At 42.0% G+C, this 25,450-nt stretch overlaps 1 protein-coding gene across 1 annotated transcript in view; it reads right to left on the bottom strand.

The window, feature by feature from the left end:
* Positions 1-25,450, bottom strand: part of PELI2 (pellino E3 ubiquitin protein ligase family member 2) — a 196,725-nt gene that overhangs the window by 124,585 nt on the left and 46,690 nt on the right. Inside the window, exon 2 of the mRNA XM_019451718.2 lies at positions 16,010-16,139. Within this exon, the coding sequence (XP_019307263.1) occupies positions 16,010-16,139 (130 nt within the window). The remainder of the gene's footprint in view (positions 1-16,009; positions 16,140-25,450) is intronic.

Here is a 25,450-nt window from a genome sequence, read left to right as displayed (position 1 = left end):
GGTTTAAATGGGTGTGTTCACTCTATGAAAATCCATCCAACTCTACACTTACGATGGGTGTACCCTAAAGAAAGTCTTCTTAAAAACAAAAAGCTAGGTAAGATCTGTTTACCACAACTTCCATTCTTCTGCATTTTACGGGAACCAATTTAACATCGGTTCCACCTTGCTCATTAAACATACATATCGATGGTATTTAGAAATTTAAAAATAGTATTCTTGGATTTAGGATACTAGATTGCAGAGTAAGATAATTTTTTAAGTGGGGGGGAAAAAAAACCCCTGATATTCATGTTCATGTCAACCAGGTAATATGGAAAGATCTAAAAGGGGTTTCCAAATCTCAACTATCCACAGGAAACAAAGGTTTAACTCTATTTTGAAAAAATACAGAACTACTCCTTTGTTTGAAAAGCAAGGAATGAAATCAATGTTGGCAGTCTAAAGATTGCATGAGGAACCAAAACAGATTCAGGCCAGATACATTTTTCACAAAAGAATGGCTTATCAAAGTGTTCTAATTGTTAAGTACATTTTCCAGTAAGGAAATACACTGATTTTCAAAGTTAGTGGGGTTGATAATTCAAAAACTATTATTCATTAAGCCTTTGTTGCTGTGATCTAGAGAAAGCGACAAAGTTTACAGAGAAAACCTATATTCAAATCATGAAGCTGAAGTTTTAATTTTTAATCTGTCAGTACATTTTAAATAAAAGTTTTTTTTTTTTTATATAATCAAACTGCCAATAACTTAGATGCTAGGTTTCATCATATCCTAAGCCCATTTATATCTTCTTATAACAGATAATTAATACTTTCTAGAGAAACCAATCACTAATATGAGCTCACATTAATCAATTGCTACCATGTACTAGCTGTATGTGATACGTTCCAAGTATTTCCCTTCATGAACCACTGCCTGGAGGCAGAATGCACTACCATTTGCAAATATGTGATGCCTCTCCCTGCCAAAGGATTATGCGTCCCAACCTGTGGACTCAGTCTGCTATGAGACATGCTTTAGCCAGAGAAGTCCAAGTAGGTCACTTCCAGCTGGAAGTTTTAAGAGCTATATTCTCTTACCTCCCTCTACAATCTTTGAAACGGAAGTCAAGATGCACCCTCTGTCTGGATCCCTGATTTCCCATGGTGAACACTGCCTCTGTGCTAATCCACAATGGACAGGATGAATTAATAATAAGTATGCTGTGCTTCCATAAACCTACAGAGATTCGGGAGTTGGCTTTACAGGATAGCCTGGCCTATATTGACTGACACAAATCTGTTCTTCTAAAAAACTGGAGAGTGAACCACAGAAAACGGTTTTGCCCAAGTGAGTCTATAGGTAGTAAATGGGGCCAACTAGGAATTCAGGAAGCCTAAACCTCAAAGCCCACACTTTTCATTCTATTCGTGTTTTCATATTTTATAAAACTTAACAATTTCTTCCTAAAAGTCTCAAATATGGGATTCCTGAGATTGAAAGGAAGAAGATGAGAAATTAACATGAGCTTCTGTACAGAGGAAATTATCACATTATTTGTAATGAAGAAGATACAGAAACAGAATTTTCAATTTACCAAATGTGCCTGAAATATAAACTAACCCATGCATGTGCCTGTGGGTTTGCAGAATACCAACACATTAGTTATTGACCCATTACAACAACCAGCTGTCCCACCTACCCCTGCCCAAGGCAGGCCACAGCACCTAGCTACTCATTCAACAACCTGTGCTGGGCGCTGGGAATACAGACAAGAAAGACCACCCCTGTCTTCAAGGGACTTGTTTCCCAGCATGACAAGACACAGACAACTCTAATACAGCTCAGAGCACTGAGATACACACACACACACACACACACACACACACACACACACGTTCACGCTTTTGAACTTCAAGAGTTCACAAAAGGGCTTTTCACTGAGACTAGGAGTGTCAGAGTTCCTAGTGGAAAGGACACGTGGGCCATGTTCTAGAGGATGGTGGGAGTCTATGTTAGTATTGAAGGCCGGAGCACATTCTAGGAAACGAGAACGTCAAAGGTGTGGGGGGCAAGGAAAACATGGCCACCTGGGGAATTTAACTTGAATGCCAGGCTAGAACACAGAGAAGACAGAGCTGGTCCTGAGGGCTCACCTGGAGGCAGAATAAGGAGAAAGAGCAAAGCAAGAACACACTTATCCATCAGAGAGCACCTGTGCCCAGGCTCCAACAAGCTCCCATTAACTCAACTTCAGTAAGACAAAACCAAAGCTTCCTGAAGCTTATTCACGCCTGTGACATGCGTGTGATCAATAAAGAACTTGTAAGGAGGTTTCTCTGTGAATTAGTCAGCAACATAGCACTTCAAAGAGGCTGACATACTTTTCACAAAAAGAAGAAAAAAGAGAAGGTCAACAGCACACTTTAACGTGAAAGGCAAAGACGTAACAGAAGAGGCCACCAGCAAATTGAAGTCACTCAATGATACCTCTGTGACCCTCCCTCCAAAGGTTAGGACTTCTTTCCAGCTACACAGAATTTACTTTGATGTACCTTATGCTACTTGCCATTCTAAGTACCACTTCAAACCAACCAGCTACTAAATGCAAGCCTTCATCATTGTGCCTTTTGTAGAGAGGGCTCTCTCTGCAGAGAACTGGATTCCAGACTGGACAGATTATCCTAACAGTGCCAGTAATCCTTGAGTTGACAAAGCAACTTCCACTTTTATTAATAAATATAGCATTCATTGCAGCATTCCTAGTTCAGAAATAAACGAGATTTTCCAAGCCACACTCCCATTAGGTGAGAGACTCAGGGGCTTGGTTCCTGTCCTTCAGATCACTCTCCACCTGCTACCTGCAGCAACACACTCCTTATCCCGGATCCTGGGCACCACAGCTGGCTTCGTGACCTGAGGCCACTTTTACTGGGTTTCTCTGCACTTCAAGTCCCTCCTGTGTAAAATGGAGTCAGAGGGCATAAGGGTCTTTCCAACGTTCACTTTCCATGTTTTTAAAAAGAAAAGTTACAGCAAAAGATTCTCTCCCTCCATGGAAAGACAGGATGGGTATAAGTGCCTGAATCAGTCATAATTCCAGTAAGTCTGAGTAAAGGCATAATTGGAAGGACGAATGCAAGTATTCTCCCACACTGACATGTTAAAAGCAACTATTTAATAAACATGTGCTTTAAGGACAACACAAATTAAATCTGATTTTTCTAACTAATACATGAATCAAGTCAATAGTAAAATTATTATGGATCAGTAAAGCAGATAATTACACTGATAATTAAGTTATTGGGTGAAGTCAAGCTTTCCAACAAACCCCTCCAACACTCTGGATCCAAGAGAACTGAAGAAAGAAAAGAAAACAAAACCTCTTTTCCGCCCCAGTTCCCTGATGGCTCCCCAGCCTTTCTTTCCCCCCAGTACAAAGTCAAGGGCTGCTCAGTAAAACAAGGTACTCTGTATTTAATTTCCCACAATGGGGGCGCCTGGATGGCTCAGCTGGTTAAGTGTCCCACTTTGGCTCAGGTCATGATCTCACGGTTTGGTTCCTGAGTTCGAGCCCCGCATCCGGCTCTGTGCTTAGAGCCTGGAGCCTGCTTCGGATTCTGTCTCCACCCGTCTGCCCGTCCCCTGCTCGTGCTCTTTCTCAAAACTAGATAAAACTTAAAAAAATTTAATTTCCCACAAGGGTATTGTAAGTTTTCTCACACTGCTGTAACAAATTACCACAAGCTACAAACACAAATTTGTTTTCTCAGACATGCTGGTCTAGAGGCTTGCCTCGTTTCTCTGCCCAAGCCTGGAGAGGCCAAAATTCAAGGGGCCACTAGGGCTATGTTCCTCGGTGAGGTTCTAGGGAAGATGGTTTCCAGGGACATTTCAGGCTGTTAGCAGAATGGAGTTCCATGTGACTATAGGGCAGAGGTCCCCATTTCCCAACTGCTCCTACCAGAGCTATTCTCCGCTTCTAGAGGGGGGCCCACATTCCTTGGCTCACAGGCCCTGCCCTCGTCTTCAAAGAAAGGAATGTGGAGTCCTGCCTGTGCTTCAAACTCCCCAGCCCCTTCTTCTTGCACACTGCTGGCAGTCTTTGACCTTCGTCTTCCACCTTGAAGGACTATTGTGATTATCTTGGACTGTGGGGCAGGCCCAACGTAACCCCCTATTTTAAGTTCCCAGACTTCAATTCCATCTGCAAGGTCCCCTTTGCCATGTGAGAGAACACATTCTCAGCTCCCAGACATCAAGGCATGGACATCTTTGATGGGGAGGGAGCATTCTCTACCAACCAAATCATAAATACATAGAAGACAGAAATGTATCTTTTGCAAGAAAACAGTAATTCTGCCCACACCACACAGCGGAGATTTAGCCTAAATAGCCATGAACAGAAAAGACCGCAGCAATGACCTTGTGATGATTCTGAACAGACACAAAAAAGCCCATTTGTTGTTAGTGCTTGAAGTGATGAAAACGTATGTTAGGATTTGAGAAAACAAAAATGATAGTGTCAAACTACAATAGCAGAAACCAAGAAAAATGTGATATTCTGAATCAACTTCAACTTTCTGGGATTATTCACTATGAATCACACCTCAAAGTTTAATTTTAAAAATACCATAAAATATCTTAAAACCCACCTTAAAGCCTCTCACACAAATCAGAATGGAGAAATGGTGATAATTATTCCCTTTCAGATCTTCAACCAGCACAGGTCAAACTGTCTAGTTTAAACACAGCAGTAGAGATGTCAACATGTAGGGGATTTGAAAGAAAATGTACTTAAATAAGAAAGTCTACTGTTTACTTTGTGTGCAGAAATCAAAGCTAAACCCAAAAAGGGCAAAGAACAGCTCCCAAATTGCAATGGCAAAACCATCAAAAAGCTTAGAAAACCATAGAAGTATTGGTTACTCAAAATTTATAGAAATATAGCAGTTAAGGGGCTCCTGGGTGGCTCAGTCAGTTGAGGGTCCGACTTCAGCTCAGGTCATGGTCTTGCAGTTTGTGAGTTCAAGCCCTGCATCAGGCTCTGGGCTGACAGCTCCGAGCCTGGAGCCTGCTTCAGATTCCGTCTCTCTCTCTCTCTCTTGCTGCCCCTCCCTTGCTCACACTCTGTCTGTCTCCCTCTCAAAAATAAACGTTAAAAAATTTTATTTAAAAGAAATATAGCAGTTAATAATCAATTCTTGCTGTTAAAACTCAAACTATATAACACATAAAATGAGATAATCACCTAGATATATGTATAACAATTATTCATGTCAGGAGTGATAATATTTAACAATAGGATTTATAGTAAGTATGTAAGTCAAAAATTATAAAACATTCCATGGTCTGAATAATATGAACTATATATGGTATAAAACTGTTCCCAAGTGATGCAAGCTGGAGTGCCAATCATTCAACAAACCATGCTAATAATGTATTTCCAAGTCATCTGTTAATTGTTAGAAATTACTGGTGTGATCCTTTATTTGATATAACTGTCACAACTAAGCCATGTCTGAGCTAGGATTCAATAGAACTAAACTCTTCCAATAACGTCCCCCATTTAATTGAAAGCCAACAAGTAAATAGAGTCTTGATATAGAGATATCTTCTATTGAACTAGTATCAATTAAGCTCAATTATTTTCCTAGCCCCAATACTGTAATTTTTAAGTGTTATTTTTTTAACGTTTATTCATTTTTGAAGGACAGAGAGAGACAGAGCACAAGCAGGGGTGGGGCAGAGAGAGAGGAGGACACAGAATCTGAGGCAGGCTCCAGGTTCTGAGCTGTCAGCACAGAGCCTGATGTGGGGCTTGAACCCACGAACCGTGAGATCATGACCTGAGCCGAAGTCTGATGCTTAACTGACCGAGCCACCCAGGTGCCCCAACCAGTACTGTAATTTTTATGTTCACTATTTCTATTATTACCAACACCATGAAAACCACTTATTGGGCTGTCCTACTCAATTACTTAGCTTCATTTTACAAAATTTTGTTCACCTTCAATCTATGTGCTTTGAAAACATCAGTTGGTCAAACTCCAAAGATAACTGTTAATTATATTCTTCATATGTATCAAGTAAGTGTATTTTCATGTAACCTGGATAATTTAATAGTTCTTCTCTTAGAATTTTTTGATTTTAAGTTTGTTTCTCTAATATTCTCTGCTTCTCTATCACAGGCTTCTGTATTTGGTTTTATATATTCTATCACCTACTTGTCAAGTAAAAATATCCATTTTAATAACTGAAACTTTTTCTCTTCTAAAACCAAAGAAATAAGAATGGTTAGAATGCCATGTAATAAAGCCAAATCTCTAAAGTATTTAATCATCTAAATGCTATCCCACAGTTCCTATTAAAGCAAATATTCAGGTCTTTGATTTCCAAAGTGACTTTTGTGTCAATAATGCCACAAGCTGCCCATCTCACTGAAACCATGTTTCTTGAATGACAGTAAAGTTTAATATATTTCAGACTTGGCTCCTTCCCAGCTCCATGAAATCAAAAGTCATCACCTATCTTCAAAGTCTTGAACACCATATTTTAAGCAAATTTTTAAGTCATTTCTATGTGAAATAGTTTGAGCCTTGTCAATAATGACTGGAATTTTACTGCCCTGATTTAGGAGTTTTACAAGAAGCTGTTCTCATCTAATTCATGTTTTGTAAGAATCAAGACCATAACTTTAAACTGCCATGGTACATTCAGGTAAGAGCTATTTTTTGAAGTCTCAATAAACACTAAATCAGAATATTATTTTAAACTATGAAGTATGTTGTTGGTATCTCAAATACTTTTTCCTTTCCTTTAACAATACTCTGATTTCTTTGAAGTTATTTCCATTTCTTTGAAACTTATGCTTATATTTTTCCAGTTCTGAGATACATTTGACATATAACATTAAGTTTAAGGCATACAATACGTGAATTTGATACCCTTATATATTGCAAAATGATGCAACCATATCCTTAGCTGATGCCTCCATCATGTCACATACTTACCATTTCTTTTTTGTGGTAAGAACAGTTAAGATCTACTCTTAGCAGCTTTCAAGTTTATAAAACAGTTTTATTAACTATAATCATCATGCTATACTTAAGATCCTCAAACCTTATTCAAATTATAACTGGAGGTGTGTAAGTGTTCATAGACTTTGACAAGCATCTCCCCATACCCTCAATCCCTTGGCCTCTGATCCCATCATTCCAGTCTGTTTCTATGAGTTCAGGTGTTTAGATTTGAGATATATATATATGATCGGTAGTATTGAGCTTTCTCTCTGACTTATTTACTTAGCATGATGTCCTCAAGGTCATTCTATGTTGTCGTAAATACAGGATGTCCTTTCTCATGGCTGAATGATATTACATTGTATATACATATACAGTTGGCCCTTCAACACAGGTTTGAACTGTGAGGTTCCACTTACAGAGATTCTTTTTCATATGGTAAAGTCCTGTACATGTAGTTTCTCTTCCTTAGGATTTTCTTAACGTTTTCTTTTCTCCAGTTTACTTCTAAGAATACAGTATATAGTACATATAACGTACAACCTAGCTGTTAATTGACTGTTTATGTTATCGGTACGACTTCCAGTCAACAGTAGGCTATCAGTATTTAGGAGGAGTGAAAAGTTATATGAAGGTTTTCAACTGTGTTGGTGGTGGTGGGGGTGGTTAGTACTCCTAACAGCCATGTTGTTCAAGGGTCAACTGTGTACCTTATCTTTACAAACCACTCGAACTGCTGACAGGCACTTAGGCTGATCCCATATTTGGGCTATTGTGAATAGTGCTGCAATGAACACGAGGGTGCAGGTATCTCTTGGAAACGCTGTTTTCGTTTCCTTTGGATACACACCCAGAAGTGGAATTGCTGGATCATATGGTAATTCTATTTTTAACATGAGAAACTTCCATATTGTTTTCCACAGTGGCTACACCAATCTACATTCCCACCAATGGGGGAATTTACATTCCCAGTGTGTGAGGGTTCCCTTTTCTTCACATCTTCACCAAGGATATCCATCTTTAGGATATCCATTTTAGGATATCCATTTTAACAGGCATAAGGTGATGTTTCATTGTGGTTTTGATTTGCATTTCCTTGAGCATTGGTGTCCTTGAGCACCATTTCATGTGGCTGTTGGCCATTTGGAGGTCTCCTCTGAAAAAAGGTCTATTCAAATGCTGTGCCCATTTTTTTTTAATCAGTCTGTTTTGTTATCAAGTTGTAGGAGTTCCTTTGGATGTTAGACTTTGGATATTAACTCCTTATCAGATACAGGATTTGTAAATATTTTCTCCTACTCTTGAGATTGCTTCTCCATTTTGTTGACCATTTCCTTTGCTGTGCAGAGGCTTTTAGCATAGTGTAGTGCCACTCATTTATTTTTGCTTTTGTTGCCTTTGCTTTTAGTGTCAAGAAATCATCGCCAAGACCTAAGTCAAGGAGCTTATTCCCTATATTTTACTCTAGGATTTTATGGTTTTAAGTCTTATACTCAAGCCTTTAATCCACTTTGAGTTGATTTTTGTGTATGATATATGATAGGGGACCAGTTTCATTCTTTCGCATGTGGCTGTCCAGTTTTTCCAAAACATTTTATAGAAAAGACCAGTTTCCCCCTTTAATTACTCTTGGCTCCTTTGTCACAAATAGACCATATATGTGTAGGTTTATTTCTGGACTCTATTCTGTTCCATTGACCTACATGTATGTTTTTATGGCAATACCATCCTGTTTTGATCACTATAAGGTTTGTGATATGGTTTGAAATCAGGAAGCATATCTCCAGCTTTGTTCTTCCTCCTCAAGATTGCCTTGGCTATTCAGGGTCTTGTGTGGTTCCATACAAATTGTTTATTCTATTTCTCTGAAAATTACTGTTGGAATTCTGATAGTACTGCTTTGGCTAGTATGGTCATCAATGTTAGCTTATGCTCATGGGTTAGAATTATTCTTTCCATTTGTGTCTTCAATTTCTTTCACCAACATTTTATAGTTTTCAGTGAACACATCTTTCACCTCCTTGGTTAAACCTATTCCTATTTTTTCTTCCTGATGCAACTGTAAATGAAATTGTTTTGATACCTGCATTTGTTACTGATTTTTGTATATTGATTCTATATATCGCAACTTTGCTGATTCATCTTCGTTCTAACAGTTTTTGGTGTAGTCTTCAGGGTTTTCTATGTATATATAATGTCATCTGCAAATAGATCATTTTACTTCTTCCTTCCCAGTTTGGGAGACTATTTCTTTTCCTTGCCTAATTGCTCTGCCTAGGACTTCTAGTACGATATTCAATAAAAGGATCCTGAGTGGGCATCCTTGTCTTACTCCTGACCTTAGAGGAAAAGCTTTCAGTTTTTCAGTTGACTATGAGATTAGCTGTAGGCTTGCCACAAGTGACCTTTATTATGTTGAGGTACATTTCTCTGTAGCCAATTTGTTGCACATTTTTAGTCATAAATGGATGTTGATTTTTTGGTTTTTTTCCCCTTAATCTTTGAGATCATCCTGCAACTTTAATTTCCTATTGTTAACGTAGTTTATTTGCTGATTTGCAAAAGTTGAATCATTCATTCTTGCGTCCCAGGAATAAATCCCACTTGATCATGGTGCATGATCTTTTTACTGTACTGAATTCATTGACATTTTGAGAATTTTTACATCTGTGTTCATCAGGGATATTGCCGTGTAATTTTCTTCTCTTATAGTGTCTTTGGTTTTGGTATCAGGGTAATGCTGGCCTTGTAAAAGGGAGTTTGAAAGTATTCCCTCAATTTCTTGGAAGAATTTGAGAAGAATGGTTATAAAGTCCCCTTTAAATGTTTGGTAGAATTCAGCAGTGAAGTCATCTGGTCTTTACTTTCAATTAGCAATCAAACCCCTCCACAATCTCCTTAATAGTAACTGGCCTGTCCAGATGTTCTATTTCTTCAGGATTCTGTCTCAGGCTGTATTTCTAGGAATGTATCCATTTCTCCTATGTTGATCAATTTGTTGGCAAATATTTGTTCATGCTAATCTCTTATTATCCTTTTTATTTCTGGGGTAGCAATTGTAATGTCTTCCTAATTTTGAGTCATCATTTCTTGGGGAGTCTAAAGATCTATCTTTATCTTTTCAAAACACTAGCTATTAGTTTGGTTGATCGTTTGTCTTTTTTCTATTTGTTTTGGCTCTGATCTTGGCCATTTCTTCCCTTCTACTGACTTTGGGCTTAGCTTGTTGTTCCATTTCTAGTTCACTGAGGTATAGGGTCAGGTTGCTTGTATTCATATTTTGTTAAAATAATTAAGCTGTATTCCCTTCTGTAAGTACACACTATTTTAGGTTTATATTCCTGTATAGTACACAAAGATATTCTAGGCTGCAGTGGATTACTAGTTTTTTTTTTCAGATTCAGAATGTTCATGTTGATGTGATCTAGAAGGATAAAACTTACCCACACCTTGTTGCTCCTGTACAATAAAATGAAATTCTTGAACTTATAAACATCAAAACACCAGACGCCACAAAACTCAAGAATAGTCCGTTAACAATGAAAGAACACAAAGTTAAAAAAAACAACCCACTAGTTAAGAGCTGCATTAAATAGTCTGAGGATAATGATACACAGATGACTCCTATGGCACAGATGTCTGCGGCTTCCTAATAATTGCACAGCAGAGAGATGCCACCCACGGCACCAAGACCCAGGCTGTACAGACAGGATTTCAAGAGCAGACCCCACTACAGCCTACAAAATTAGCTTGAACGAATGAGTTACACTGCAATTTATATTACCACTTCTCATATTACTACTGTATTATTCATGGATACGGAAGAGTGTTAGTATCAACCAGGAGGGCCACTGCAGTGTGAACAACCCAAGAACAGTCCTGGCCGCAACAATCACATGAAATAGTTCTTCTTGCTTTAACACTGTCACTTGGAGACCTTTGATATTTTTCCATTCTGAAACATGCCAACTGGAACAAAATGATACTCTGTTACTTTTAAGAAGTAAAAATGCCCAAAACAGGAGATTTCAACAAAGCATAGCCTAGAAGGGAAAACCACGATGATGAGTTTTTCTCTGTAATGTTGCTAAATTTAAACCATGTTGCTACCAAAATAGTCACCACCACCACGACCCTATTTACCGATTAATTAAGAGCAAAACAGTTGTCCCACAACCTTAAAAGGAAATGAACAAAAATGGACTTAAATTCTTAGTCCTATTATATCATGTCCTCTACTTAAAAAAAAAAAAAAAGAGGAAACAGTGAAGGGTGTTAAGTTTATTTATTGAGAGAGAGGGAGAGAGAGAGAGAGAGAGAGAGGCAGCAGAGAGGGAGGGAGACAGAGAATCCCAAGCAGGCTCCACATGGTCAGTGCAGAGCCTGACACGGTGCTAGAACTCACAAACCTGAGATCTGAGATCATGAGAACCTGAGCCAAAATGAAGAGTTGGATACTTCACCAACTGAGTCACCCAGGCACCCCTCAATGTTTCCTTTAACAAAAAACCCCAAATCTCTGTTCCAGATCTCTCTGCTCTCCTGGCTAACTCCTCCTAACCCCTCACCTCCAAGCTCAGGTGCCATGCCCTCAGAGGCCCTTCCCTGTCTACCCAATCCAAGCTCTTGCTCCCCCCCTCCCCCCGCCCACTGTCCTCACAGCTCCATCGTCTTTTCCTGCACTGCACTTCCCACAACATGCAGTTAGCATGTATTCACATGAGAACTTAGTGTCTGCCTCCTCACTAGACAATGTACTTCATGCAGACAAGGTTTGCACTGCATGTATATCCAATACCTAGCATGATGCCTGGCCATAGAAAAGTGCTAGATAAATATTTTTTGAATAAATGAACAGTAAATAAATTGCTAAATGCCAAAAGCAAAACAAGACTTTCGGTTTTCTTTGAACACATTATATATTAGGTGAAGTATCTTGGAGTATTACTATTTCAAGAGCAAATACGCACACAAATAGAGATTACACAGAGATTACACAACAGTAGCACATATTTACCATCCTGATCTGACTTTGCTTGGACTGTGGCATGCGTGGAAGACGGAGACCCCATTCTCCAGCAGCCACTACCATCAACAAAAGGGTACATCCTGATACTCCACTGGGCTGTGGGGCAGAAGGGAGAAACAACATGGAATGTGAGCACTTGGCCTCTTGACTAACAATGGTAACACACCTACCCTTTAAGATCTCCTGTTTACAGCTCCAATCAAAGATGACCCTTTCACTGCCAGTATTGCACAATCAAATTTCAGGGCAGATAAACCACTACTGATTCAGGTCAAACAGCTTTTGTCAAGTTTACCACAGACCCTGGCATTCTGACAGGAAACGGGGTGAGCAAGAGGGAAGAAAACGCAATACAGGAGGGCCTGGGAAGGGCCCAGAGGCAAGGACTCACCAGGAGGGCTAACCGGCAGGTACCTGAGAAAGGAAATCCAGGGTAAAGTTGACACATAACTGGAAAAGCCAAGTAGACCAACAACCTTGACAAGAGTAAGGACAGGCTAAAGGGCTAGAGGTCTTGAGATCAGGTAAGAAAGCCTATTTATTCACAGGTAGAATGAACTGGAGGGTATGGTCACCTTCAAGTGACAATGGACTACAAAGTGCACCATATCAGTGGGAAAAGTGCAAGTGATGGTCAAATTGGAAGAGGTAAAATATTATGACCCATGGAGGCCAATGCATGGTTTAGCAGAGGTCAGGGAGAAACAGATGGGACTAGGTACTAAGTCAATGGAATATGCAGAAGAGTGGACTACAGGTCAGGGAGGTCAGGGGAAGCAGGGTAATCAGCAGCTTACATCAAAGTAGACTTAAGGAACAGACTAGGGGCGCCTGGGTGGGTCAGTCGGTTGAGCGTCCAACTTTGGCTCAGGTCATGATCTCGCAGTCTGAGTTCAAGCCCCGCATCGGGCTCTGTGCTGACAGCTCGGGGCCTGGAGCCTGCTTTGGATTCTGTGTCTCCTTCCCTCTCTGCCCATCCCCCACTTGTGCTCTGTCTCTCACTCTGCCAAAAATAAGTAAACATTAAAAAAAAAAAAAAAAAGAACACACTGAAATGGAAACAGAAGGAAATCATTTTGAGTCCAATAAACTTGGAGAGATGGAAGAAAGGAAAAAGGCCATACCTGTGAAAAAACAGCATTCAGTTAAGGTGAGGCAGGAAGAGAAACATTTGAAGCAAAGGTTAAATATGTAAGAAACTTTGTCTAGGGGTCAACAGAGCAGGTGGGAGGAGAGGCAGGCACAGCTGACCAGAAATGAGAGTTTGAGAGGGAACAGGAGTGAGGAATTTGTGAGCAAGGTGCTAGGCTCAGGTAGGGCGGAATACGTTGCAGGAGGCCCTCATTGTACAGATACCAGGATGAGTAACATGCATATAAGCAAAAGGCAGTAAGGGCTAGGTGATCAGCTCAGTGTGTCTGATCTACTCATCTCCCTTAGTCATAGCTGACTGACCCTGGCCAGGCCTCTCAGATTCCCTTTCCTGACAATTAAAAACCTCTAAAAGAGACAGAAGGTAGCTGGAGACAAGTCACTTTACAACCCCCGTTAAACAAGACCCGCATTAACTCTTGTTCATACTCAGCAGAGCTGTCCCTATCCTAATCTTTAATAATTTCTCCAGTTTTGCTGTTTTGTTTTTTAAGCCACAATCATTTGTTGCTTATAACAGAAGTATCTTGTCTGATTCAGCATGGCTCCTGCCTATAGCCAACTCATTCATTTTATATATGAGGAAACAGAGGCTCTGAGAATGTATGATTTTCCCAGGTTACAAGACAAAGTTCCAATTTCCTCTTACTACTAGTAATGTAGACCATAAACACAGATTGAGACAGACAACTACCAAAAGATTCAGAATTTAAATAACTTCGGGTGAAATTCAGTTATAAAAAGTAAAACCTTTATGAAAAGTTAAACTGGAGCACATGGAGGTAGGAAGTGAATAAAGGAAAAGCCAGTGATCTTCCGATAGTAGCTACTGGAAGATCTATTACATATTCCAGCCATATTTCATATTCTATCATAACATGAAGCCTGAGGTGGCGCCTGGGTGGCTCAGTCGGTTAAGCGTCCGACTTTGGCTCAGGTCATGATCTCACGGTTCATGGGTTCGAGCCCCGCATTGGGCTCTGTGCTGACAGCTCAGAGCCTGGAGCCTGTTTCAGATTCTGTGTCTCCCTCTCTCTCTGCCCCTCCCCCACTCACACTCTGTCTCCGTCTCTAAAATAAACAATAAAAAATTTTTAAAAATGAAGCCTGAGTAATCAAAGATTTCTATACATTTTCTTAAATATGTAAAGTCATGGTATCAATATAAAATCTAAGATTAAGGAAAGTAAAGTTACTGAGCTAGAGGAAGATCAACACACAGACAAATGGAAGGACCAGGTCTATAATATCAGAACTTTTTTGGCTCAAAAACTTTTGTCTTTAACAGTCTCTTATGGTTTGCCTCCCTCCCTGTTTTTATATTATTTTCCTCTGAAACACAAAGAACAAACTGAGGGTTGCTGGAGGGGAGGTAAGCAGGGGGATGGGCCTAAATGGGCAGTAAGGAGGGCACTTGTGATGAGCACTGGGTACTGTATGTAAGGGATGAATCACTGAATCTACTCCTGAAACCAATACTATACTGTATGTTAACTAATTTGAATGTAAACAAATGAGTTAGAAAAAAAACTTTGGTCTTGGTATCCTCCAAATATTTTTGCACTATCAAATACTTCTCATACTCATTAGCCTTCCAAGATTCTGTTATTTCACTTCCTCCTTTTCTCAGCATCTTTGTAAATCTGACTTCTTTTGTTTTCCTTATCAAGTGTCCTTCCCTTCATAAAACTTACTTTATTTCCCCTTCTCTAGCCAAGTTTGGCTGCTAAATAGTTATCTTTCCTGTTTTCCTAGTTGTTTCATATTTTCAGATCTAGCCATTCCCTCATTAATACAAGACAATCTTAACTGGTACATTCTAGCAAACTTTTTTCATGGCACTGCTTCAGAAACTCCTTCAGCAACAGGAGGTCTTTTAATAAAAAACATTAACAAAGGTCACCTGTTTCTAAGACTGAGTATCAAAACCACACGTACTTCCACGAAGCTTTTCGATTCTCTCTGACCCACGGGTTTTCAGTAAAAATGGCAATCAAGTCGTATTTATTCCAGATGGTCCAAACCCATTATGATAAATATGTATTAGCCAATGCACCATATAGAAATTTCAGGTAAATCCAATTTTTCTAGAAAAAGAAACTATATTACACATTAAATAATTGAATTAAAAGAAAAAACTGTCCTATCTAAACAAGTAGAATATATTACCCAGAATGGAAACTCAGGTTTCTCCCCATTTATAGATCAGAAAATCATAGAAAAATTAACATTTTATAGACTTCAAAGCTATGAGAAGAGATATAGTAAACGTCCTATGGCACTTAGCTCTGTTTACTTCCAATCTTTCTAATAATGACCCAAATTCCAGGTACATGTAGATTGTATAAAAACAGCTAGTGCTCAATAAATAGAAGGAAAATGACAAATCTTAGTGAGGTTCACGAAGACTTAACACAAAAACTAAGTTAAGGAACATCATTTATCTTTCAATACAACTATTCTAAAGTGACGTATGTTGGTTGCACTATATCCCAAGCAGTGATCCATCAGGGGGTAGCGGGATGGGAGGGGCTGCCCACCTCACCACTCAGGGGACATGTGGCAATGTCTGGAGACCTGTTTGGTTGTCCTAACAGGGGATGGGAGTGGGGATGTGCTACTGGCATCCAGTGGGTCAAAGCCAGGGATGTGGCTAAACATACAATATATAGGACAGCCCTTAACCACAAAGAATTATCTGGCCTAAATGACTGAGAAACTGCCCCACAGAGAAAAGAGACTGAAAGAAAAGAGCAGTGACGACAAGAAGTACCAAAAGTCACCATCTGCCAAGGCCTTCCCAATTCTGTAGGAACCACCTACCTTGGACGCTTGTGGCGTGGATATCACATGGACCGTGCTGGGTTTGACTCCATTAGCCTTTGGCCGCTTATAGAGAGCAAATCTGCTTTTCCTCCGGCCGCGGTCTCCATTAGGTAAAGCACCATTGTACCTATAAACAAAGATGAAAGAGTTCATTTACTTGTAGATTTTTAAAGTTTTAAGAATAAAGGATGGAAAAAGGGGAGACACAGGGATGGTCATAAAAAGCTGCCCACTAAACACCCCATAGAAGGAACGGGCTGTAAAACAGACTTCAGCTGTAATGAAATTCAAATCACTTCCAGAAACTTAATTTAAGGGTGATGTACAAAGTAATTATAGGTTTCCTATTCTATAAAGTCAGACTCTTCAAATCTTTTTGGAAAGAGACAGTATAAATAAGCAAATGAGAATTCTGCAGAGGCTGTATTAGAGCTGGCTCAATTTAGCAAGTGTTGTTCTAATGGACCCCAGAGAAACACTCAAGAAATATTTTTAAATGAACTAGTTAGAAAATAGCATACTAATTAAACCTCATCTCTCACTCCCAAATCATGTTAATGTCTTTAGGATCTTTATTTGTAAGAAGACCAAATTTAGTTACTTGCAGTCTTAAGAGTTCTGAATTCTCTACATTCATTCCCATTGCTATTCGAACCGTATACGGTCAGGTAGGCAAAAATACTTGTGAAATCCGATTTTACGTTCGTCACAAGAGGGTTGCCCGTAAAGAGGCCCAGAAATAAAAAAAGAGGAGTTTTAGTCCAAACTGTCAAATAAGTTAAAAAGTCATCTGGAAAACAATGTTCTTAATGTAGCTCTCCCACATTAATACCTGAAGTTAATGCCAGTGTTTAACATTTATTTATTTTTGAGACAGAGAGAGACAGAGCATGAACGAGGGAGGGTCAGAGAGAGGGAGACACAGAATCGGAAACAGGCTCCAGGCTCTGAGCAGTCAGCACAGAGCCCGACGCGGGGCTCAAACTCACGGACTGTGAGATCATGACCTGAGCCGAAGTCGGATGCTTAACCAACCAAGCCACCCAGGCGCCCCAATACCAGTGTTTAAAAGAAATGCAGGGGGCACCTGGGAGGCTCAGTCAGTTAAGCGTCCACCTCTTGGTTTCAGCTCACGTCACGATCTCATGGTTCATGGGACAGAGCCCCAAATAGGGCTCCATGCTGACAGCACAGAGCCTGCTTGGGATTCTCTCTCTCCCTCTCCCTGACTCACGTTCTGTCTCTCTCAAAATAAACAAACTTAAAAAAAAAAAAAAAGAAAAGAAATGCAGGACTGCAGTTAGTGATTCTTTCAATTGTACTTCTAACTCGATTAAAAGGTCTCTGTAAGTTCTGACCAAGGTCTCATGTTGCCACACTGGCATGACTATTCTCCATCTCCTTCTTTGGAGAAGTTCCTTTAAAGAAGAGAATAGAAAGAAGGGAAGGGAATCTTTTGAGTTTTACATATATAGGACAGCTCCTTCAGAACACCAAAGTCAGGGAGAGCACATCTAGTGGCTCATTCCTCTCCTCCAAGTCTTACCTCTGTCTCTGTTGAGCCCCACCCAGAAGTACCTGGTGGCCAGTATGGCGAAGGGGACATCAGGCTCACTAACAGTAAGAGTTGGAACAAAGGGGTTTTTTGTTACAATTTGGTAGCTACAGTTTGAGGATGGATTTAAATTATCACTCGAAGTTATTCCTGCTGTGTTTTTAATCTGTTCCCATTTCCATCACAAAGAAACACGCGCTACATAAAAGTGTCTCCAGAATATAGAGATGATTTATTTCCAGTCTCCTTTTTCTGAGGCAAGATCAAAACATACATTGTTTTCTTACACGTGTTTGTGATTGCTACTTTAATGAATGTACCCATAAGAAAACCACCATTATAAACCCGCTTTGCTTTAACATATTTCCCAATCACTTAAATCAAGATGAATATTTTGTACTAAGAGAAACATGTGGAAATCAATTAAAGCTACTAGGGCTCTCAACAATTTAGAGGAACATTTTCACCACTGAAGCCTCAAGGCAAATGGTACAGGATCTGGCAGGATTTCCCGGGCCCCGTCGAGTCTCCCCAGCTCTCTACTGCATCTTTTAAGTGCACACTAAACCTAGCAAGAGCGTGTCAGATGCTTCTCGGGGATCCACTCACCACCACACTCCCTCCTCAGGCATCCATCCCTTAACTCCCTAAGGTGAGCCCGAGCACCACGCGTGAGTGAAATGGCCAGGCCGGCACCCTCCCCACCACACTGTCACTGAACGGCTGGAGGTGGACAGCTGGCCCACATTGGCCAATGACCTTCTCATCCCAGAAAACACAACACTGACCCTGAGACACACCCAGCCAGTCTCTGCGGATGTCCAGGGCTGCAAAATCGAAGTGCACAAACTGTGGGGATGTCACAATGTGTCACATGATGAAGCAGCAGAGAAGTGAGGAATGAAGCAGATGAACAGAGACAGGCAACAACAAGAGATAGAGGATCCTTAGGGCTTCTAGTGACCCAGATGCACGCTGACACTTGTTCGTGAAATTCTTTCTAGTTTTGGCTAACTCAGGTTGGTTTCTGCTACCTACAACCCCAAAGTCCTATCTACCATAAAGGGGAGGATAAACCCGCAAAAACGTGTCATCTTACCATACGCAGAAATGTTTACGTTGCCCAAGCACGATACCTGCAGGTTAAGCAAACAGTAAGCCAGCCTACACACAGGTTACCTACTTACTCAATCCATTTAGACCATGCTCAGTAACAAATCCTACTGGAAATCGGAGGCATTTCCTATTGGAAATAGGGTACCAACGAGACAAGTTTCTAATTAGGTTAAGCTACATGGCGTTATGAATACTGAATGAATGACCAAGTACTAGAGCTACAGTGATGAGTATCAGTTTCCTTGTCTTCAGATCACTCCATTTAAAAGCAAAGAAAGGCGGGGCACCTGGGTGGCGCAGTCGGTTAAGCGTCCGACTTCAGCCAGGTCACGATCTCGCGGTCCGTGAGTTCGAGCCCCGCGTCAGGCTCTGGGGCCTGGAGCCTGTTTCAGATTCTGTGTCTCCCGCTCTCTCTGCCCCTCCCCCGTTCATGCTCTGTCTCTCTCTGTCGCAAAAATAAATAAAAAACGTTGAAAAAAAAATTTAAAAAAAAAAAAGCAAAGAAAGGCATAAAAACTAGTGTGATAAGGTATGTAAACAACAAGATGCACTAAGGCACAAAGCACGTGGGAAGAAGCATGAGGGAAAGTTGCATGGAGGATACAATGCTTGAATGGCCTTTTTTGTTTGTTAAAATTTATTTTATTTGAGAGAGAAAGAGAACATGAGTGGGAAGAAGGGCAGGGAAGAGAGAGAGGGAGAGAGAGAATCCCAAGCAGGCTCTGTACTGTCAGCACAGCACCCAATGCGGGGCTCGAACCCACGAGCTGTGAGAGCATGACCTGAGCTGAAACCAAGAGTCAGACACTTAACTGAGCCACGCAGGAGCCCCAATGCTTGAACGGCCTTGAAATGTGAACAACACTACAGGGGGAAGGTGGGGCAATACTATATACAAGGACAAGGAGTATAGGCAGTTCATTACTGTGAAAGCAAAGAGTTCAAGGAAAGAGAAGCAGTGGGGCGGTGGGGGGGGGGGGGGGCAGGTAAAAGGCAGGGGCCAGGTTACACAAGAGCCTGGCACTCCATAAGGGGCATGGCTCTTTACCCTAAGGGGAATGGGGAGCTGGTAAGTTTAAGCAAAGGACTAACACAATTGGATATAAAGTCATCACTAGGGCAGCACAGCGCAGGATGGACAGCCAGACTGGACTCAAGATGACCAGATGGCAGAAGAAGCCTACCCATATGGGAAGTGGAACGGGTCACATAGTGGCCCCCAAGTCAATGGGACCATGTCCCAGACCTTTGTAAAAAGGGTCTTTGCAGATGTAGTTAAAGCCCTGGAGATGAAATCATCCTAGGCCACTGGAGGGCCCTAAACCCAAGAACAAGCATTTTCATAAAGGGACACACAGGAGAAGAGACAGAGAGGACCATGGGAACATGAAGGCAGAGACTGGGGCTAGACCCTCACAAACCAAGAAATGCCTGGAGCCTCCAGGAAGCAGGAAGAAGCAAGGAAAGATCCTGCCCCCCACCCCCACCCCCTGGGCTCCTGGAGGCAGTATGGCCTTGCCTGCACCATGACTCCAGACTTGAGGCCTCCAGAACTGGGAGAATAAATTCTGCCCCCTTGAGCCACCATGTTGGTCGGAATTCGTCCTGATAGCCACGGGAAACTTTAACGGCCTAAACCCAAGCAGCAAGGAAAGGAACTGGAGGATTAGACAAAGCTTGCAGAGCGTTGTTTTCAGTGCTAAGTCAGCATGAGAATCACCAGGGAAGCTTTACGAACCTATGCACACCTAGGTCTCAAGAGATGCTGAGTCGGCAGTTCTGGTACAGGGCTCCAGGTGTGCACACTGTCAAAGTTCCACAGGGGACGTGCACTTGCAGCCACAGTTGAGCTCCTCGGTTCTGAAGACAAGTATCAATAGTATTTGGAGACCCATTTGGCTGCACCGAGGGAGGGACAGAGAAAGGTAATGGCATACAGGCTTCTGGCCTAGGCCAGGGGGATGGCATTATTAGGAAGACAAAAGGAATTACAGGGGTATCCCGGGAAAGACATGAAGGAGGCAAGAGAAGTTACAGTGTTTAATCAGTTAAAAGTCCAGTTCATAGAACAGAAATGTACTTCCATGATCTGGAACAGACTGGGTCATTGGTGACCTCACCCATCTTCAGAGTAAACAAGTAACACAAGCCAGCCCCTAGACCCTGGGTCTCCCTCTGAGCCTCCCCTCCCATACCACCTTCTCTTCACAGCCAAGAGAGCTTCTCGCCCACTGCCCTGCTTCTAGTGCTCATAGACTCTTCAATCCACTATCATCTGATTTTTGCCCCAAATCTAAAAGTACATTTGGGGATACCTGGGTGGCTCAGTCGGTTAAGTGTCCAACTCTTGGCTTCGACTCAGGTCATGATCTCACAGTTTGTGAGTTTGAGCCCTGCATCCGGCTCTGTGCTGACAGTGTGGAGCCTGCTTGGGATTCTCTGTCTCCCTCTCTCTCTCTGTCCCTCCCCCCACGCTCTCGCACATGTCCTTTCTCTCAAATAAACATAAAAAAATAAAAGTACGTTTGGTCATGTGTCACGCCACCACCCTACTCAACCCCCACCCCACTCCAAAAGTCTCCCACTGGCTCTTGTATCAGAGTGGCAGATCAGAGATGAACACAGATGCCCATGACTTCTCCCAGTGAGAGGTGAGTCTAGTTCCCCCCTCCCTACACCTGCGCTGGCCTGCGCTGGTAAGGGACCTGCTTCCCAATAGGATGTAGAGGAAGTGATGTTCTGAGATTTCCCAAGCCAGGTCTGAAAGAGCCTCGCAGCTTCTGCCTGGGTCTTTTGTGAGCCTTGAGCCGCCATGGAAGAGACCTGGGACCACCATGCTGGGGAGGCCACACGTAGGGGCTCCAGTCAGCAGTCTCAGCAGAGCCCAGCCTTCCAACCACCCAGTTAAGGCGCCAGTCACATGAATGAAGCAGCCTTGGACCTTCCAGACCAGACCATCCCTCAGCTGACGATCACCAAAGGGTACCAAATGGGGCAGAAAAACTGCCCAGCTGAGCACTGCCTAAATTCCTGACCCACAGAACGGTGCAATAAATAAGATAGTTGTTGTATCAAGCCAGTGAGTTGGGGGTAGTTGGTTACACTAGAACAAGCCCCAGTACTCCCTTCTCCCTCCTCACAGCCTCTCCTTCATCCCCTCATCTGTCAAGCACGGTCACCTCCTCCTGAACACCATCACATAATCTTCCCCTCCTACTTCCTGACTCCCCATCCAGACCAGGGAACATCAAGTCCGTCCCCACCACCTGGCACACTGCACAGGGCTCACAGGCACTGAAACCCACCCAGGGTTACTACATGACAAGACACGACCATCTTCTGTGTAATGGAGTAGAGCTAAAGACGTGATTCTGCCTACAAAGGCAAAAGGCTTCTTTCCAAGAAAGAAGGGCAGAATATCCCCTGGCCTGGCAAGCTCTTCAGCCAGTCAGTTTGTAGAAAGAATATTTCCAAGTGCTGCTGACACACCTGTTTTAGCTGCTTAACAGGGATATTTTGATTCAAATCCACAAGTTGCTTTTCAAGCTTCCCATTAAAAAAAAAAAATTCTGGAGACTTTAAAAACATCCACTTATTTAGTAAGCATGTGATGAAATCTTAACTCTTCACATACGCAGAGCAAATAGTTGGTGTTAACAGTAAAAGTATTTGGATGCTGTGAAGGACAATGAAAACCCTGTTTAAGAAGCCTCACAAATTGAGGGTTTTCCCTGGATTAAGATTCAGAGTTCGAATATTTTCCGTAGTAAGTGCACAGCAAATGCTTTGTGCCAAGAAACTCAGTGAGGGAGGTGTTATCACTCCCAGTGGACAGAATGGCTGAAACACAAACTTGCACAGCTAGGAAAGGACAGTCTGAACCTGAATCCACACCTACTTTTGTCTGACTCCAAGCGTCATTCCTTCCAGTAGACACCGACAATTTTTAAATTCAAGGCATTTCTTGGCACACAACACAAAGATGCAGTCTTAAGATGCCTACCACCTAAAAATGCATTCGTCAAAAAGAATTTTCTATGGGAAATGGCAAGAGACGTGTGCTAGAGGCTACCAGTTACATTTTGGAGGCATCACGTTTGATCTCGACCAGCCTGAGCTCAGAGCAGCGTCCACGTGGAAACAGGGAAGAAGATGTGTGGTACACAAGTGGAGGCATCATCAGCATTACAGAACCACATTCCAGAAGCAGCACGGCTTCCCACTGCAGCCTGAACGCTCTGCCCTCTCTCGAAAGCAACATTTCTGTCACTTGCACAGATCAATCACAAGCACCTACTACAACCAAAGGAGGCTGTACAACGCAGATGAACACGTCAGTGACCCCACAGGTGAGAGACGTGAAGGCAGGGCACACAGTCTGATAAACTCTTACACTGTGGCACCTGCTTCGACAGAGCACACACTAACTCACCATGAGAGTGAATGCACCAGTGGAACTGTAAGAAAATGCACATAAACCAATTAAATGCCTGACACCAGCCTGACATTATTAGGGCCTCGCTCATTATTTCATCTGTCATAACGCATCTGGATTTGCCTTGCCCGAATGAACTTTATATATAAAGCCCTGGGACCCAACAGCGTTTATTTCTCTGTGCCTAACAAATACCGTAGGGTTACATAAATAGATGTTCATTTCTAGCCAGAGAACTAATTATGACAGCACTGGAACAGTGTATCCCCTCTGGTGATAACCTGCTGCTTTTTAAACATCAGTTCATTCAGAAAATCTTCCTGGGCTTGGCCTTAAAATGAGAATTTTCAACACCCCACTTCTGGCTGGAAAGGGTCTTTGCCTCAAGAAGCTACTTAACATTCAATCAGTATGAAACGAATATGTTCACTCAAGAATGCATCCCGGGTAGTACCTGGGGGAGGGACGGCGGGAGGGGGAGTCAGGCCTCAGGGCCAGAGCCTAAGGGGCTAAGAGTACTAACCTTAAGGTACTTGCCTCTTAACAGAGTCAGGCAAAGGCAGACAAGGTAACAGAATTGGAAAATAATACTGACAAACGCTGCTGAAATTGAGTTAGAAAACAATGGGAAAAAATGAATCCAAACATTAAGTTTTGAACCTGGACAATGACAGGTCTTGCCACGCCCTACACATGGGATGGGACTCATGGAACCTTTAACGGTTGTCTGCTATAGCTGACCTGTGTGATGGCACAGGTTCATCTTCCATTTTTCTTACACCGTTTTGGTGGATGCTTTTGAGAAGTTTCCTTTTTAATGTTTTAATTTTTTTTAATGTTTATTTTTGAGAGAGAGCCGAGCAGGAGAGGTGCAGAGAGAGAGGGAGACACAGAATCTGAAGCAGACTCCAGCCTCTCAGCGGTCAGCACAGAGCCCTAAGCAGGACTTGAACTCATGAACCATGAGATCGTGACCTGAGCCGAGGTCAGATGCTTCACCAACTAAGCCACCCAGGCGCCCTGAGAAGTTTCCTTTTCATATGCACAAGCCTCTTCAACTCCACGTGGTCCCTTCAAACTGAGGAGGGGCTCAATGAAACAGTCACCACATTAGTGTGGACACAGTGATGGGGGTGCAGGGATCACCAGCAATTCCAGCTGCAACCCTTTTCCCATCCTGTGCTGTGAACTTACTGAAGATGGGCCTGTTCCTTCAGCTACGAAGACAGCAACACAAAATTACAAATTTTAAAAAGATTCCTAAGCCTCTTTCAAGCGTTTCAAGTACATAAGGGCACAGAAAGCATTACACCCAACTAAAATACCGTCCTCTTGTCTAAGGAGGGTGACTGTTTCAGCCATTACTGACACGACTGTCTTTTATGGCTGCCACACTTCCAAAAGCCTCCCAAATCTTCGCGACAGCTATATTTTCAGAGGTTGCCTTTTCTTATCTGGAGGTGTTTTAGCTTCCGCATACCAAAATATTTCCCAAAGTGAAATATTAAAAAGTTTTTTATAACAGGAACACAATACTACCCCCACACCAGGAGGTTTTTAGGCTGTTCTTCCTGGGTTTGTACACCCACACGCCCCTTGCAGCAAGAAGTACGGGGACGGCCATCCTGGCCCTGCATCTAATCCCACAGGGGACTTTGCACAAGTCCTGGAACTTCTCAGAACCTCACTTTCCTTCCCCATAATGTAGGAAGGCAGAACATTCTATGGTTTGGATTCTACTGCAGCGTGCTAGGAGAGGAGCTCAGGAGAGGCATGGCCCCAGCCTCCCTGTGCCATCGCTCTTTCTTGCATCCATCCCATTCCTGTGGACTCTAGAGGGTCACCCCTCCCTATGTGCTTCCTCCTGCAACCAGGCCGTTCAAAAGCAACCAACGTGCACAGCAAATCCAGTCTACCTAAAAAATAATGTTCTTTTCATAAACCATTCCTTTATCATCTCATACTCAGCCATTTGCTCCTTTGAGGTATTTCTCCTCCCTTTTTCATCAAATTGGTTAAATCCACAAGTTGTATTTCTTTTTGTTTTTGTTTTTGTTTTTTTTTTACTGTATTGAATCTTTGTTAAGTATTGCTGGGGGGCCAACAGCAGAACATTTTTCACTGAATAAAGATACGCAAAATGTTGGGAATAGGGAAAACTTGTTACTCTTACAAGATCTAAGACTACTTCTTTTATTCGGTCATGGCTCCAACAGTCCAAACACCTCCAATTAAATATGTATTAATCTTACTGCTTTACAGAGAATCAACTGTTTAACTTATAGGTGAGAATTAAAGTATTACTCTTCAGTGATTTGATCCCTAACAGAGA

The sequence above is a fragment of the Panthera pardus genome, unplaced genomic scaffold (assembly GCF_024362965.1).
Source record: "Panthera pardus isolate Hobbes unplaced genomic scaffold, ASM2436296v1 HiC_scaffold_24, whole genome shotgun sequence".
NCBI classification, from domain to species: domain Eukaryota; kingdom Metazoa; phylum Chordata; class Mammalia; order Carnivora; family Felidae; genus Panthera; species Panthera pardus.
This window is presented reverse-complemented; position numbering and strand designations above follow the sequence as displayed.